Source organism: Vanellus vanellus, assembly GCF_965231255.1.
Source record: "Vanellus vanellus genome assembly, chromosome: 1".
Taxonomy (NCBI): domain Eukaryota; kingdom Metazoa; phylum Chordata; class Aves; order Charadriiformes; family Charadriidae; genus Vanellus; species Vanellus vanellus.
The window spans coordinates 57746791-57764707 of NC_138905.1; the positions used below are offsets into that span (position 1 = coordinate 57746791).

Consider the following 17917-nt stretch of genomic DNA (forward strand, 5'->3'; position numbering starts at 1 on the left):
ATTAAAGCCACATTATACGGGTTATTACAGCATTAGTCATTTTTAATTAATTTATCATTTAAATTAACACACTTTTTATTTTGTCAGCAATGGACTGCTACTCCCTCACTAGATTTTTCGCCTTGATACCCAGCCAAGAGGAGGATGGCAAGTTATGCTCCACCCATCTCCTCTCCTTTATAAAAGGAGCAGCCCCAAGTGCCAGTTTAGTCTCTCTTGCAGCTCGCAGACTAAAATAAGGACCCATCGGCTCGCTCGCCTCCCCTTCAATTTTACCTTTTCTGCTTTTTTTTTTTTTTGCCTTTTTTTTTTCTTTCTTGTTACAACAGAGCGCGGGAGGCAGCAGTGGTTCTGCTCTGAGGCTTGTCAAGGCTCGGCGCACGCACACACACACACACACACACACGCAACCCAGAGTGAAAACATTTGCTCTCACCTGTCTCCAAACCCAAAGCAAACCTCACGTCCCAGCAAACTGCCAACACCTCGAAGGAGAAGGCACCCAAGCCAGAACCTAATGCAAGGGCAAGAAATTCAACGTACAGTGGAAACTTTTTGCTAAAAAACAAGCGGGGGTAAGGAAGAAAAGGAGCATTTTAAGAAAAGGACACCTTAAGGAAGATTTTACGTTTTGGATTTCCTACCAAACTTTGGAAAAGTTTTTAATTGTTATTTTGTGCATCTTTTTTTCTAAGAACATTCGGTCGCTGTTACCTGCCTGCAAAATCTTTTACCTATATATGTTTTAACAAGGAAGAGAATCAAGAGGACAAATAGCATGTGGACCACCTAGCTAAAAGGCAAACACCGAAGCATCCCTTGCGGCGAGGGGCACGCAGAGGCTGGATGCGTGTCATTTCGAGGGACTGCATCTTTTTTCCCATTGGGCTTATGAGATAGTGCAGAGGCAGGCGAGACACCCAGCGTTACTCCTCTCTCCCCTTACCACCACCGCCACCGCCACCACCACCACCTTCCTCCCACTGCTCTCCCACCCGCAGCCCGGCTCGGAGGGGCAATGGGAATGCCCGGCGCCCTCCATGCCTGAGGCCGGGCAGCCGCGGAGCTCTCTGCGGGAAGCTCTTCCCTCCCGGGACTCGCCGTCCATGGTGCCCGCAGCCGGCGGGGCCTGAAGTCGGGATGAATTTCGGCGTGGTCTTCGCCTTCATCCTCTCCCTGCCCCTGGCCCGCCTGGAGGTGAGTTTCCCTCGCCGGCAGCGGGCGGTGCTGCCGAGCTGCGAGCCCCGGGGGATGGGAGCGGAGGAGCGGTGTGTGTGCGGAGGGGAGACCGGCGGTGCCTCTCGCCCCGCAGGTGCAGCGGGGGGCGAAGCCCCGGGGGGTGGCCATAGCCGGGGGGGGGAGCGGAGCTGCGCGGCGGGAGTGGGCGGCGGTTTTCCTGCCCCTTTCTGAGGGAGAGGGCTCCGCAGGGGCGCGGGCGCGCTAATGGCGGGCAGAGCCGGCCGCCCCCGGCCCTGAGGGGGAGCGACCGTTGGGGCCGGTTTCCCGCCTGGCGGGGGGGGCCGGGGGGGGGGGGGGAACACACTGCACCACCCCACCTCAGGAGGGGGTCGCCTCCCCTCAGGGCGGGGAGGCTTCGCGTGGAAATAAACCCACCCCCGGTATGTCCCAGGCTGGAGTCAGCGCCCAGCTGGTGGGGAAGGGGAGATGTGGCTGAAGCCTGGTCAATGCCGGGGCAGGGGTGCTGCTGGGGAGACCCCCACCCCCCCTTCCCTCACCTCCCGGGGAGCCTGCACCCTCCTGCCCCGCCGGCAGCTTCACCCAGCGGCTGTCACCCCACCGAGCCTCTCACCCCCTCCGGTTATTTTGGCATCGGGGACCCAAGCCCGGTTGGTTGTCACCTCTGGAATAACACACCGCGTGGAACCCAAGCTGGCATCGCCAAGGGGCTGATGGAAAAATGGCCGGGGGGGGGGGGCGCTTTGAAAGGGTTGAGGAGGGGGACAGTGTGGCAAGAGACACTGACAGCAGGGTGACATGGTTGTTCAGGAAGGCGTGTTTCTTGCTGAGGCCATGGGATGTGGCAGGAGATGAGTGTCTCTGCTGTGCTGGCATGGTCACGCAAGCATCTTGTCCTGCAGCCCTCCTGCACCCTCTGCTCCGGGGGAAGGCAGGCACAGGGTGGGCGCCAGGTGTTTGGATTTGGTCAATGGACGTACATCCCCAACCCTCCTCAGTTTCCCTATGTGCAAGTCAAAGCCTCACTCCAAGCTGTGGTCGAGGAAAAGGAGCCCCAAATCCTTTGAACTCTCCCGCCACGTTTCATGGTCTGATCACAGGCAGTTTGAGGGGATCAGAAAGCCCCTCACATTTACACACGGCGCTCGGTTCCCACTTCAGCTCTGCCCAAGGATCTGCAGCCTGGGGGTTGTCAGGGGCAGGAAATATGCTTCCACCAAAACTTTCCTCCCTTTGCATCATTTCTTGCTCTTCCTTCCCTGTTTTCGGGCAGCCCCTCGTGTGGGCAGCGGGGAAGGGGTTGGGTGCGAAGCATCCCATCACCTCCTTGTGGGACCATTTCGCCCTTGCCCAAGCCGCAAAGGGAAGCAGTTAGATCTGTGGGCTGCCCGGTGGTTATGTTTGTTTTGGGCAGAGGATGGTATTTCCTCTGTGGGTGGCTCAGATCTCTTTCTCACATGCAACATGAAACATCAGCTATGGTTGGCGCTGGGGAAGGGTGAAGATGGAAGTGTCTCATCCCAGGGGGCTGTTACTCTGCACTGTAATCCCATGGAAAGGCTGCACAGATCTATGACAGCCTAGTAGGGTTAGAGTTTGGGAATTCTGGCTCTAGGTTTCTCAGGAGGAATCATGATAATCGTCATTTTATGACCAGAGAACCAAGAAGATTTCTGCTTGGGTAGATGCTTCTGTGTGCAGCCATTCCCCCACATCTGCTTTGAGGGCAGTGTTTAGCACCTCTGCACCGGGTGCCTCCCACACGTCTCCTGCCAGGCTGCTGAACCATAGCCATCCTCTAAACAGGGCTCGCACCTCCTCCCCAGCTCTGCCAGAGAACGTGCATGGGGAACAGTAGCTCCCCCATGATCAGCAGAGGCCTGAGCCGGGAGATGGAGCCTCCCGAGTCCCTCTCCCTCTTCAATCACACCCATTTGGAGCTGGAGGGCCCTGGAGCTCTTCCAGAAGGAGGGAGAACGAGCCTCAGTAGGAAGGTATTTGCCAGTTGGGAAGTGAGGATGCTAAACCGATTTGCATTTGCCCCACGGGCTGTAATAGTTGCCTTGCAACATTTACAGAGATGGGCTGAGCCCGGCGTGGTTGTGCTGGGGTGAAGCCCCACTGGCAGGGCTTTCTGGAATTCCCAAGGAATGGGGTGCGGCCGGGTGCTTATAACCTCGGCCCAGCTCCCCATCACGTCTTCCTGGTGCACAGCACCGGGGCTCTTCCCAAGTCTTCCTAGTGTGAGGCTGTGACAAGGACAGAGCAGTGGAAGCCGGGATGGATGACATGTCTGGGGTGAGCTCGTGGAAGGAGCCAGGCAAGTCGTCCCTGCCTCCCTCTCACCATCAGCTGATGCGCAGCGGCACGAGAGAATGACAGTGGTTCCTGCGCTGTTTCCACTGCTGCCGGTACCTGACCAGCTCTGGGGGTGGAAATGCCTCCAGCCCTTGCAGGGGAGGTGTGGGGGGAGTGTGGAGGAGCAGGGTGGGGCAGTGGAGTCCCCCCTGAATGGGGAAAAGAGTGGGTAGGTCTGGCTGTATTTTAGGAACGTGGGCTAGATCAAATGTTGAGTTTGAGTCTTTTAAGGGAGGAAAACGTAAGCCGCCATCCCACGTGAAAGGGGCTCGTGTGAGGAGGGTTGTGCCTGCTGTGGGGAGAGGCACATGTGGTGCTCTGGCAGGTGGGTGTCGGGGTCCCCCTATAGCTGGGAGCGGTGCTGGAGGGCCTGTACCAGGGGAGAAAGGGCCTCTGGGGTTCAGCAGGCCGGTGGCAGGTGCTGCTGGTCTTACTCTCTGCCAGGGACGCAGTGGAGTCTTCCCTCAGGGTCCTCATGTCAGCTTCAGAGGGAATTAAAAAATGCTGTCTGTTTGGGGTTTTTGCCTGGCTGATCACTCGAGACCCTGCTGCCAAGGTCCCCTGCTCGGGAAAGTCCTCCTCTCCTGGACAGAGGAGCAGATAGCTGGGTGCTTCCCTGCCCTGGGCTGGTGCTGCTGCTACCTTTCTCTCCTTCTGTGTGCAGTTACACGTTGGTGTGTAGACACACCACCCGAAAAAAGAGGATTGGAGGAGTCCTCACCTTGGGAGTGTCCTTGGCTGGTTCCTTTGAGCCCTGAGGGTCTGCCTTCCTTTCCAGTTGCACAATCTTTGCTCCCTCCTCCTCTGTATCTGCCGTGCTACCGAGTGAGACGCACCTTCTGGCAAGACTCTTGCCTGTGAATAGCCGGAGGGAGGACTGGAGCGCAGCCCTGCATATTCCCTTGGCCACCTCTGCAGCGGCTGATCGCAAGGGAGCATTTCACCATCCCTGGTGCTCAAAAGCATATGTTGGCAGACAGCTCCAGAGGCAGGGTGTGGTGGGGTTAGGGAGAAGGCTGATTTTAGGAGAGCGTGTGTGTGCGTGTGGAGCGGGGACTGGGGGGAATGTCCTGTTTGCAGGGCATTGCCCATCGGTTTGCAGCTGCCAAACGGCGCTGCTGACATCTGGGAGGAGGGAGGCAAAGGGGATGCGCCGAAAGGCCCTGGTGTCACAGCCGCAGTGCAGAGCGGCTGCTGGGCAGGCAGAGCCCCTGCCCAGGTGCTCTGCTGTCTCTGGGGTGCCATGGCTCTTGCCCCCCAAGCGCCAGCCAGGGGAGGGGACGTCCCTGCCAGGGGAGCGGCACAGTGGGAAGTGCCCCTGCGGTTCAGGGGAAAGGCAGGCACTGGGGGCAGAGAGAGGGCGGGAAGAAAAAACTTACTTTCTTCTAGGAATTCAGGGCCTCGCAGGAATACGAGGCCAGGCCTTGGGGCACTTGACAGCCAGCCAGGAGTCCATTGAGACAAAAGTCTTCTTTGATCTGCCGCGCAGTTAAAAAAGGAGATTGTTAACCTGTGTTAGACAAATAACTCCAGAGGAGCTGCTAAGCAGGAAAAGCACCGGCTGCTTGGGCTGGTCTGTTGGGGATCTCACCACCTGCATTGCTTCTCCACTTTTGTACCCCATGGGATCAGGTGGAGGTGGCTGGTGTACCTCTGCCTCCCTGTGTCGCATTCCCACCAAGGGCCCCGAGCCCAGGCGTGTGTGGTGCACCAATCTCAGAGCTTCCCAGGCATAGGGCTGGGATGGGGGGGCAGAGGCATGGCTGTTCCCACTCACAAACCCCAAAGGGAGCAAGGACAAGCCATGCAGCTCAGGTATCTGCTCTTAGGCCAGCCTTGGACACTGTTCTGTGGCACAAGAGGAAAGTAAGAAGCTTCACAAGCTTGCGGTTGTCACTGGCAGAGCTGCCTCACAAACCCCGGGGAGGAGGACAGGATTATGAGCCATGTGGGCTGGTGATACGCCATAGCCATGCTGATAGTATCTGCAACAAGAAAAAATTGGCACCTAGAACTGCTGCTGTGAGCAGGGAGTGGAGCGTATTCCTACAGGCAGTCCCCAGCAATCCGGCTCCTGAGGGCCTGCATTTGCAGTCCCTGATTCGTATCTGTTCCCCCCGCTCAGTTAGCAAGGTGACACCTCCCAGCTCGCCTCCAAAGTCACTGAGTCTCGTAACACCTGCCCATGCTCTCCCCCAGAGAGTGACGGAGTTTAAAATAAAGTTCCATTTCCTACATGTATTAAGTGTCAGGAAGGACCAGGGGCATCCGTGCACAGCAGCATTCGTACATGAATGCATTTGGCTGACAGGTGCAAACATTAAAAAGCCTGCAATTTCACCGCCCAGCACTGAGCTCTGGCTGCAAGTACTAGGAATTGCAAATGATCCCTTCTCCAGTAAACACCGTGTGTGGCACAAGGCAAGGAAGTGCTGCAGAGCCTCTCCGGCAATGGGCTGTTGGTCCCACTCTTCCTCACGCAGCGGGAGTTGTCAGAAGGCATCTTCATTTCGCAGCTATTCAGTGATCCCTGAATTACAAAAGTCTCTCTCTTGCTGTGCATTCAATCACTGATGCTGCTTCCCTCTCCCTCAGAGACTGAAGAAGTAATGCCTGGGGATCTAAAATCTGCTTTTTGCTGCAGGCGGGCAGCCAGATCTGTGGTGAGATGTGACAGTGACAGGGACGGAGCGGTCAGAGAGGCTCAATCTGACTCGAGCTCTCTGGTGGATCTGGCTGAGGAGGTTTAAGACACTAGTGTTGTGTGTTCTGCAGCTATCCCAGGAGATTTCTGCCCTGTGACTTGGGCTGCAGCAGCGTTCAAGCCACCGTGTCCTAGTTTAAATTAGAGTATTAGAGGGTGGGCTGGCAGGGCTGAGGAGGGAGCACTCCTATGCCCTATTAGTGGAGGCAAAGGGTGGGTGGCCAAGGGACAGGCACGTGTAGGAGGGTGCCAGGCTCAAGCAGCCATGCAAAAGTGGCCGTAGGTTTGAGCTAAAGCCCTCACAGTTTAAAAGCCAACATTTAACCACCTGCCTGGCGGTTTTCCTCGACTCCAAGTGGAAAGGAAATGTTCTGCACTGAACGCAGGCAGGGAAGGAATAGCTGTTCACTAGAAGGACCACACACATGCCACCAACTGTCCGTAAAAACCCACATGAAAATCCCTGCATTTCACAAGCACACGAGCCAAGTTCTCCTCTCAGTTACAGGGGCATGTGTAGGGCTGTGGCTCAGACGGCATCGAGCACCCGACTGAAACAGCAGCTTTTCTGCATGAGTAGCCCTGAATGAAGAGAGCTAGAAGCTAAGCAAACACTTTGGCCAGTACTTTCCTCCATCTCTTTTTCTAGTCATTTGGAAGTATGTTTTAATCAGTGCTTGCTTTCCCACACCACTCCTTTGTAGTCTTGTTAAGTGCTGTCACCAGGGGCCATTCACGCCTGGTGCCAGAGTAAAATTCCCAAGAGATTGATGGCGTTGCACCTGCCCACACAAACCCTGAATTTGGCCCATCGTCTGATGTCTGTAAACCTGCTTACTTAAGGTTTTTTGGCACTAGCTCGCAATGGCATCCAAACTCCCATGTGTTTCTTCATCCAAATCAGCTCCTCAGCCCACTACCTCGAACGGCCTTTCATGTCCTCCCTGCAGCATTTGTGGTTTCACCTCAGGCTCATGCCGGAGCAGCGAGCTCAGCTGCGAAGGTCAATCTTCCTCTCCAACCTCCACCCTTTTTTTTTTTTAACAAGTATGCAAATGATGTATATTATTGGGCCGCTGTGGTTTGAAAACACACGCGCACGCACACGCACATACACACGATATCTCACAAAGCCTGTGAGGGAGTTTCATAACAGAGGGAAATATTGGGAAGGTTTTATCTGATAGCGTAAGGGAAGTCTGTTAAAACGCCTTTACTGCAAGCAGCAGGAATGAGAGGCCACCTGGAGAAGTCATACAGCACCGGAGAAGGAAGCCTTGCTGGCTGCTTGCACAGTGTTCAGGGCTCTGCTGTGCAGCCCAGGCATTTTTTGGCTTTTTCACTCTCCCGACCACTTTGTGAGAGGCAGCAAGAGGGGCTCTCTTGCTTTTGCTCAGGTTTCAGGCTCATGCTGTCATGCGGGCATGTCTTTGCATTTTGCTGGTTCTGTCGTGCCTCCTCTGTGCTCCTTTGATTTCCCTCACTCCCACTCTGTGACGCAGTATTTGCAGATCACCTCTCTAACGCTTGTTTCTCCCCTTTTCTTTTTGTCATCTGGCAGGGGGACCCCATACCCGAAGACATTTATGAGATTTTGGGTGGCAGCTCAGTGCGCTCCATCAGCGACCTCCAGCGTGCCCTGCGGATAGACTCCGTAGGTAAATCTCTTCACCAAACACTCCTTTATTTTTCCTTAACTCTTTGGTGGGGAGGGAGGGGATATTCTGTTTGTCAGTGAGCACACTGTCAACGACCTCAGTATAAATATAGGAACCATTCAGGAGCCAAGACCTGGCTATTTACACATCTCTCCCCCCTGAAACCTGTGGGAGTTAGGCAACTAACTAGATTTCCTCCTAACTGCCTCGTCTATCGAGGGAAACTGGCTTGCAAAAATGATAGGAGATGGGCAAGGTGAGTGCAAGGAACTTGAGGTCAGCACTTTTCACCCTGACAGATGCACAGACAGCAGGGCTTGAATGGGATCAGTGTAGGAGGTGGAGAAATGGGAGGTGGAAGTAGGGTGATAGAGGAGGAAAGGGCTGAGTAGGTTCTCAGGTTTAGCATCCACAAAAGTCCACTGGCTCCCAGAGGCTCTTAAGACGGGAGCAGCAGAGCACATGTCCGTGGGTGAGATACGAGACAGGGGCTAAGTCAGGGTAGCATTGCTTCACCTCCTGCCCGTAGATAAGAGCTACGGGGGCTGCAGTGCCTCAGGGTCACTTGGCTGCTGAGCGCAGCCAGCGGCAGGAGCGGCGAAGCGTGGAGGGGTCGGCACGTGTGGGAATTGGAGCACGCGCCACGGCGGCTGGGCTGGCCCAGGAATTTATTTATAAACGGTCTCTTCAGAGCAAATTCCTTTCTATTCTAACCCTGCTCCCGCCCGTCGTCCCCCGGCCCCCCCAGCTCGCCTTCTCTCTCGTGTTTTGTCTGTTTGGAGCTTTGTAATCCTTGCCGAGACACTATCTACGGGGGAACAGAATTTCCTGCTTTTGTTTCCTATGCCAGTCCAACCACTGGCGCAGTCTCAAAAGCATTCCCGCTGCCTTTCAAAACGGCCCTGGAGGGGCAGGGGGGGGAAAGCGAGGGGGAGGGCACCAGCTGCGTGCAGCTATTGTTTGCCTTAGAAAGAGGCGACGAGGCTCCCCACCACCGCCATGGCCGCTCCCTGCCCTCACCAGTTCCCTCCTCCTTGTCCACCAACTACACAATAGGGTAACTTCCAAAATTAGCTGTGCTGGATTGTCCCAGGCTGGTCCCCCCACCCCAACCGTCTTCAGTGCTGACCTGGGGTGTGTAGAAGGACAACCTGGGGGAGGGAGGGACCCTGTTTTCAATAGATTTGTTTCAAGTCAACAGTTGTTGCTATTTCCCCCCCTCCCCCCATCAACCCAACCTCTACGCAAAAGGCAGCCCCCACCCTCGTTTGATAAAATGCCAGGCGGCGCAGGATGGAGGGGTGGGGAAGGAGCGGCTGAGAAGATGCGTGCAGTCTGTCATGTCCCTGTGTCTAAGGAACAGATACATCTCTATCACAGTTACTAACCACCCTCATGGTTAAGAAATAAAATGGGCTGCTTATGTTGGCTTAAAAAGCTCAGGGATATAGGAGAAGGCTGCAGAGCTTTGAGTCACTGGTTTCACTTCAGGTCCCAGATGGGAAAGGCTGGTCAGGGTAACAGAAAATGGTGCTGTGAAATTGTCTCTTTGTTGCACCCCGTGTCTCTCATCTGCTCCCAGGTAGTGACTGAGGGGCATCACCATTTGCTTCCCCTGTGTAGAATTAGTATATTAGCAAATAAGTGTATTAGCAAAATAATCCCAAAACAGCTGGAGCTGTTCCCTATGCTGTTCATGCACCCTGTTTGTGTCACAGCTGCTGCCCTCCACTGACTGCACAGGGAGCCAGGATTTGGCAGCTCCAGGGGACAGATGAACTGAGATATTGCTCTCCTGACCTTAGACACTAATGTAGACCCTACAACAGAGGTGTGTAGACTTGGGGTCATCTCCCTTGACTGTGGCTGCCCGCAAAGCAGGCATGACCGCCGAAGCCAGTCATTCAGACACCCTCTGTAGCCCCTGGAGAACTACATGCCCTTGTAGCGCATGATCCACCAGATCTCATTTTGGGTGGCTGCCTCAGGGTGAGATGAATGATGTCCTGGAATTGAACACCTCTCCAGATGCTTTAAAGGGTGTCTGTCTGTCCACCTCACACGTAGATGTTGACTGCACAGGCACATGATTCCTACCTTGTGACTATAGCCTCTGTGCACCCATCTCAAATCCTTCAGCAATTGCTTTAGAGATGAGTAGAGAGCAATGTCCCTGCTCCTCCTTATAAGAGGGCTGCGCTAAGGCAGGACTGAGGAAGAGGGATGGGACATGATAGGTATGGGAAGTCTGCTCCACCGCACATCTGATAAACAGAGATCTTCCACTGGCCCCAAATTCCCTTTAAGAAAATTGCTCCCTTGATGCTGACGTCCATTCAGCTTCCTTCAGCTGCTAAAGCGGGTCAGAGAAGGAAAGAGCTGTGGCTGGGTGGGAGCTATCTCCGAGCGCGGCCATTGTCCGGAGCTCAGGAGGGGCTGTGTGTTGGAGTGCTCCATGGGGATTATGGGCATTTCTCTATTCAGCGCTTCCTATGGGAAAAAGCAGTGGGGTGGGAGGGAACTGCTCAGGGCTGGCCTGAGTGCTATCTGCCTTCCTCTCCCATTGCTGACTGAACTACCTCCAGATCCTGCAGCTTACCTTAGAGTAGGATAGGGGAAAAGCCATTTCAACTTTATTTTTCTGTTGCTTCTGTCATAAAACTGACTCTAACCTGGAGTGGCTGCAGTGGGTTGAGAGAAAGCAAGCACCCCACCTCCCACCCATCATCCCCTTCACCTGCCCCCTCACACCCCAACTCTCCCAGTCCCAAGCCATCCCAGCAAGGCACCTCAGTGTTATATAGCAGACTTTCTGCTGGTCCCATCTGGTCTTTGATCCTCCTTGCTGTATCCTGGTCTCAGCTGGCTGATCTCAATCCCTCTGCTACTCCTTTCTGGCACCAGAAAGCCCTGCCATAGACCTTGTCATTCTTGAACTGGAGTTTTCCTCTCCCAGACCTGACTGGGACCCCTTTTTCACCATAGGCTTGTTGCTTTGAGCTGCCTAGTCTGAGCCAAGAGCAAACCTAGACTCTCTGTGCCCGGGCACAGCTGTGACCTTGCTGGTGGATTTACACCTAGTGTGACATACTGGGGCCATGGCTTATCCCATGTCTCTGCCCTTTGCCTGATGAGCAGAGCACCAAGTGCCTGCTGTCTTCTCCTGCCTCTACCTGGTGCTATTAGGTCATGTCTTTCCCTTTTCAGAGGAGGATAGCTCGAGCCTGGACCTGAATGCAACTCAGCCTGGTCAAAACCCCATGGTCCTGTCTCGAGAGCGACGAAGCCTAGGTGAGTTGGGGGTGTTGCACCTTGTGATCGTTGGGGCACTCACCTGAGAAGCTGTGAGTAGGTGCAGATGCATATCTAAGATATGGGGGGGGGGTAGAGGTTGTAGTGCGCATGGATGTGTAGACGGATGAGAAGGAGGGTCTGGGCCATGCATAGGAGCTGGGTGTTACACTCCAGGAGGGCAGGAGAGGGAGTCTGGAGCTCTGCAAGCTGCTCTGCTTTAAATCCTGCTGGTGCTGATTTGCTCTAAAGAAGTGTCATCTTCTGCCTAGGACTGCCCCTACAGTGAGAAGCATCTTTTTACTGGGGACTCCTCCACAGGATGCGGCTCTGTCCAGGGAGGGAGCTGGAGGGGTGGGAGAAGGAGAAAGAACATGTGTTGGGAGGGGAAACCTGTGTGGGGTCTTTCTCTTCCAGTAGAGGTGGCTGCAGCGGGTTGGTAACAGCTGCAAAGCCTGTTTCATCTCCCCTTCTTCTCTTGGCCCTCCATAGATGCTCTGGCAGCAGCAGAGCCAGCTGTCCTCGCGGAGTGCAAGACGCGGGCGGTGGTCTTTGAAATCTCCCGCAATATGGTGGACAGCACCAACGCCAACTTTGTGGTGTGGCCACCCTGCGTGGAGGTGCAGCGCTGCTCCGGGTGTTGCAACAACCGCAACGTGCAGTGTCGCCCCACCCAGATTCGCGTCCGGCACGTCCAGGTAAGGGAGACGACTCCCGCTGCTCCCTCCTCCCACAGCCCACCTCCATCCCTATTCCCCCAAAACCAAAACCACAGCAGGTCTCAGGTGCAAGGCTCACACAGCTGCCTGTTCGCTCGCAACCCTTCTGCAGTCACGTCTTATGCATTAGCCATGAAGCTCTGCAGCCTCTGGTGCAGGGTGACATCCATGCCAGCTGCTGGGAGGGCTGGTGCTGTCCAGCAGCTGGGGACTGTCACCATAGCAGAGCTACAGGGCACCGTCCCCAGCTGCAGCTCTGCGCCACGGCTATTTCTGTGGCTGGAGGCGGCCTTGTCTGCAGAAGAAACAGGACGCTTTCATTGCAGGAACTGTTTTTGATACAAAAAGAGGAGGGCTCGCAGTGTCAGTCTCCATTCCCCTGCTGCTGCTGCAGCTTCTTCCCAAGACACACACTGGAGCAGCTTCTCCTCTTTCTCAGTCCCACAGTTACCTCCTGACCCACTCCAGCAGCAACCAGAGACCTGACAGCTAACCTCTTGCTCTGATCCTGCCCTCCTCACAGCTACCAGTGATCTCCTCACAGCTTCCTCCCAGACAGCTTGTTTAAAAATAATACTCATCCCATACTAATCCTCTGCCTGAGCCGTAAGAGACTCCCCCAGGCAGGCGGCAGAGGTTGGCTGGGAGAGGTTGTATTCACACAGCCTTTTTCATCAGGAAATTCCTTTCTCAGAAAAGCCAGGCGGAATGAGGGAAAAATGGGGGGGGGGAGCAGGAGTTGTTTTTGTGGAAAAAACAAGTGAGAGGTCAAAAGCCAGCCTGAAAAAGTGACCTGGAAATGGTTTCTTTGAGGACAGAGGTCTCTCTATTGTTTGGCTGGAAGTGTTTGTCTAGCGAGCAGCGTGTGGTCTGAAGCGTGTGGAGTGGGCTTTCAAGGAAAGATAAACAGCTTGGCTGCTTCAGCGCTGGCTGAGGGATGCTGCTGGGGGCAGTGGGTTTGGAGGAATTCAATCCCAGACGTGCGGCAGAGCGAGTATTTATAGCTTGCGGAGCACTTCAGGGACCGCAGGCTTGCTAGATAAGCTGAGTGGGGTCAGGCTCGGCTGCTCCTGGAGTGGAAGGACCCCCTAGAATGCTCGTGCCCTGTGGTGGGATGTGGAGCAGTGAGTCTTCCCTCTGAGTCAGCACTGGTGGAGAGTCCGAGGGAATTTCCAGAGCACCGCCTTTCCCGCGAAACACAGAGCTGAGGGCTTCAGCCCTGCGAGTTATTAAAGAGCTTGAGACAAATTCAGACAGGCCTCAGCAGAACTGGTGAAGCTGTGTTTGCTCGCGTCAGGCCTGAGTTTTTCTCCTTTTGCCCTTCCTGCAGGATCCTGTGGGAATTAATTCTGGTTGCCCCTAGGTCTCCACCATCACAGCTCTCAGAAACAGGCTAGCGTGTTCTGCACATCCCATGTTTCTCTTGGTGATCTACCAGTCATCCTGCTTAAGCAGCAGCAATGGTTAGGAACAAGGGAAACAACCAGTTACAACCCAACTTGCATGGTCTAGGTCTGCTCTGCTGGTGTGCGCAGAATTAGCTCCCATACACACCACCCCTGAATTTGAACTGTGCTCTATAAACTGCCTTCTGACCCTTTAGGAAGAAAGCCAGTACTGAAGCGTACTGACACTGATTATTTTTACAGAGTGGGAACTGCAGCTGTATTAATCTTTTGCTTGCCTCTCTCTTCTCAATTAGGTGAACAAGATCGAATTTGTCCAGAGGAAGCCAAAATTCAAAAAAGTTGTTGTGCCTTTGGAGGACCATGTGCAGTGTCGGTGTGAAGCAGTGTCCCGTCAGCCCCCCAGGAACAGCCGGCCAGGGCCCCGTGAACAGAGACGTAAGGATCTTGGCATTAGCAGAGTGGAGGGAGGCGTGAGAAGAGAGGCTGGGGAGAGAGGAAAGAGCCCTCCGCTGGTTTTAATCTGCTTAGCTCCAGTGAATCCCGTGGGTCTTCACTGGTTTATACCAGCCAAGGGACCTTTCCCAGGATGTCTGCCTGCCAGCAAGGGGCTGAAACCGAGGGAAACAGAGGAGGGGAAGGTGAGAGGTGAGAGGAAGGGCATCGTGGGAAAAGGGAGAGGGCAGAGACTGTGGAGAACAGAGGACAAGGAGAAGGAGGCCTTGTGGCCCTCCCGTTGCAGAGCTCTTTGATGACAGTGTGTGGAGAAAGACATTTCAACATGACCCGGCTGCTCCTCTCTGTATAGACACTCTCCCCTCTGTTTTGGCAGGCTTGTCACCGTCGTTCACCACAGCCGCTGTCTCACAGAGGCAGCGAGTACGCCGACCACCGGTGCAGAAGAGGAAACATAAGAAGTACAAGCATGTCAACGATAAGAAAGTGCTGAAAGAAATCCTCATAGCATAGAAGTGCTGGCAGGGGAGAGAGAGCACAAGGCAGGTAACAGCAAGCTGCTTTTCCAGTTGGGAGAAATCCTCTCCCAGGACACGGTTCTGCCCGAGCACCTTGGACTCTTCCCGCAGCACCAGCTGCTCACTCAGTGTGGGACTGCTGCAGGGCCTGGGTGTGATAATGCCAGGGCTGAAGGAGGGAGAAGGACTAGGCTGGGACCCAGTGCGTGCATCCTATTTATGGCTTTATGGCTCTTCACAGAAGTGGAAGGATCATACTGCAACCATACTTGCTCTCAGGCCCTGCCCTCTCCTTTCTCTGCCTCCCTTACTGGCAGAGAGCGAGCCTGACTTCTCTCTACACCTAAATCCCGTTGGGATCCATGTAATTCATCTCTTCTGTGGAGCAACTCCTGTTCTTCTTTCTCTATTGATTCTCTGTTGAAAGCAGAGAATTAATGTTGCTCTGGGGATCCCTTTTCCTTTTATTTCATTAGTTGAGTTGGCAGAAAGACTGAAAAGAAAAGCAGCAGCACTTTTGGTTCATCTCTCTCCTAGCGGGAAGCCTGTGTGCATAAGAAAGGTCATACCAGGGGAAAGGAGAACTGGAATCTCTGGCAAGAGATCTGGACTTTGTCAGTCCAGGGTCTGATTCTTCTCTCCCTGACTTGTGTAAACAGGAGTAATTCCCTCATCATCATAAGAATTTCACTGGTACAAGGGAAAGGAGAAGCAGCCCCGGTTCCCCATGAGAGAGGGAAAGGTGCAGAAAAGAAAGAGTAGCCAGGGCATGGAGCTGGGGACTGAATTTAGAGAGAGGCGACACAGCCTAACAGGGAAAAAGCCCTGGCCCATGGCTCAGCAGTCCCAGCTCTGCCGCAGCCCCTTGAACGAGCCTCGGCCGCTCAGTTCACATTCACTTCCCCTTGCCTCAGGAGAGAGGATGATGGCCTTCTACTGTGTGGCATATCAGGAGATGGGGACAAGGGACGCCAGGCGGTGTCTTGGGATTGGTATTCCCACGCTTAGCACTACGAGGGCTCCAATTATCCCAGGATCTTCCTGGCCAGCCCAAGGTTCCCAGGGTAGAAACGATGCAAACCCATGCAAATCTCAGCTCTGGCTCAAGCTGTCCAGGGGAAAAAATAGAGAAGGTCAAAAGCCCTCCTGGGCTTCTAATCTGGCACTTCAACACAAACATTTCCAGAAGAGAAAACGGGAGAGGAGGGGAGTTGCAGGGGCAGAGGGTTACATATTCTAATGCCGTGTCTGTTTTTGTTTCACTTCCAGGTTTATTTAATATATTTGCTGTATTGCCCCCATGGGGTCCTTGGAGTGATAACTTTTCCTCTTTGTCCGTCTGCCTCGACGTCTGATTCAGACGGCAATTGGTGCTTCCCTTTCCATCAGTGGACCTTCTCCCACCAAAGCCTCTCCCTTCTTTCATTTATTAGCATAATTTTGAAGTTTTACACACAAGAAAAAAGGACAAGACACGACCTATATATATATATATCTGAGAAAAGAACAAAGTACAAATAAAACCATAAACCCCGACAGCCACAATATGCAACGAGGACAGGACAATGCTTTCCCTGCTCCAGAGGACAGGATGGAAAATGTGAAAAGGAAAGTGGGTCCAATTTCTTCCAAGAGGAGAAGAAAAACAAATGGCCAGAGGGCAGAAGGGGAATATTCCCCCTTCCCCTCATGTTTCTGGTAAGGCTGGGGGGCTTGGCTGAGATCAACACTTGCACTGGACCGATGTTTTCAAAACAGATATATCTCAGATTGCTAGCAGCGACCGATGATGGAAAATGCACTAAGGACTTTTATCGCTCTACCTGGACAGATATATATTTTTAACATGCGTGTGTATATTTTATTTTAAAAAAGAAAAACCAAAACCACTAAGATATACAACATCTCGGGGAACAGAACAAAAAACAAAACAAAACAAAAAAACAAAGAAAGAAGCCAAATGCATTCCCCTCCCACTTTCCCCTCCTGCTCCTGGTGCTGACTGGAAGGTGTTTGGATCATGGGGAAGGAGCAGGCGGCAGCAGAATTGTCTCCACACCCCCGGCTCCTGCCAAGGGGAGCCATCTTTGCACATGCTGGTGGAGAATTCAACTTTCCAGGCTTGGACTCAAATAATTTTTTTAAATTCGCTCTGTATGTGTGCGCGTCTACATGTGTGTGTATATATATATATACGTGTGTGTGCGTGCGTGTGTGTGTATGTGTATTTATACATACATATATAAATATATATATATATGTTCTTAAACGGATTTCATTCCCCGGTGGCAGGAAGCTCAGAGGCACGTGCATGCATCGGCTTCGCTGGGGTGGCAGAAAAGCAGACTGTTACTGCAGCGTGCCTGCAAGGTCTGGGACAGGACAGGCAGAGACATCATCTGATCTCTCTCTGTCTTGTTGTCCTTTTCTCTCACTCCCCACCAACCCCCCAGCGCAACTTCTTGCAGGAGGCGAAGCGGCACCACAACAGGACCAACAACAGCCAAACTTAGAAGCATGACTTAATCTCAGTGAGCTGTCCTTGCCTGCTCTGTAGTCCTGAAAGCAGAATCATGTCATTCCCCCGAGGTTTTTAACCCCTTCCTGGGTGTCCCACACACCATATCTTCACTGCTGTCTCCCTGCCAATGTCCTCACATCGCCCATTGTTTTCCTCACGTTCTCTCCTTCTGGATTTTTGCCCATTAGATGTTCCCAGCCCACCTAGGTTGGAAGTTGGTCCAAGGTGTGGGCAGCTCTGTGTAGGTATAGAGAAGGAAATGAGGATGGTCTTTGCAGTTGGCAGCAGCCATCTGAGACAGAAACAAGCTCTTCTATGTGAAGAGGATTTGGAGAACAAATGGATGGTCAGTTGTAGAGTCCCTCCTGGGCCACTGCCTGCTCCAGAGGAGGGAGGAGGACTCTGTGGGCAGGGGCTATTTCTGCACACCTAGTACTCAGTCACCATTAGCAGAAATGTTACATATGATGGGAATTTCCAGCATCACCTCAGATCATGCCGTGCTGGGCACTACAGAGTTATACATGAAGAAAATGCCTGACCAGAGCGAGCACGACAGCCGTCCCCTTCCCTTCCTGCCTCCATCCACTTCTCCCCTCGCACGCACAGACCTCCTTATTTTGGGGCAAAGCCCCGGAGGCGGCTGGGGGAAGGAGGCGAAGCTGCAACCTGGGAGCTGTTACAGGTTGTGGAGGGACTCGGTCCTCGCCTCCTGCAAGCCCAGAGCACTTCTCATACCACTGCCAAGGCAGCACGTTGCTCCCTCCCTCCACCCCAAAGCCCTCAAGTCTTAAGACACTTTGCTTTCCTGTTCCAAAATCTGTTTCCTTTGGTTTGTAAAGATGGTGAGGTTTTATTTTATTTTCTTTTTTTTTTGGCTTTTTTTTTTAAATGTAAGATTAATTTATACTCAGTACTGTATTTAAAGTTGTAAAAAAAAAAAAAAAGGAAACCACCTCTGAAACAACATTTTCCATTTTCTCCTTCTTTTGTGAGCTGAATGAGATGCAGAGGCCAAATCAGCTCACCATGGGGCAGAGCGGGATTCCCAGGGCCTCCAGTTCCAATTTCAGGACACTCATTCTGAGA

The 17917-nt window shown here is 53.4% G+C and overlaps 1 protein-coding gene across 1 annotated transcript; it reads left to right on the plus strand.

The window, feature by feature from the left end:
- Window positions 1–967: 967 nt before the first annotated feature.
- On the plus strand, window positions 968–16593 carry PDGFB (platelet derived growth factor subunit B). Its single transcript, XM_082487513.1, is given in 8 exon segments — window positions 968–1109; window positions 1111–1197; window positions 7821–7917; window positions 11125–11208; window positions 11701–11906; window positions 13630–13771; window positions 14166–14335; window positions 15577–16593. Coding segments are annotated over 7 exon segments (822 nt in total). The 5' UTR covers window positions 968–1040; the 3' UTR covers window positions 14303–14335; window positions 15577–16593.
- Window positions 16594–17917: the final 1324 nt, after the last annotated feature.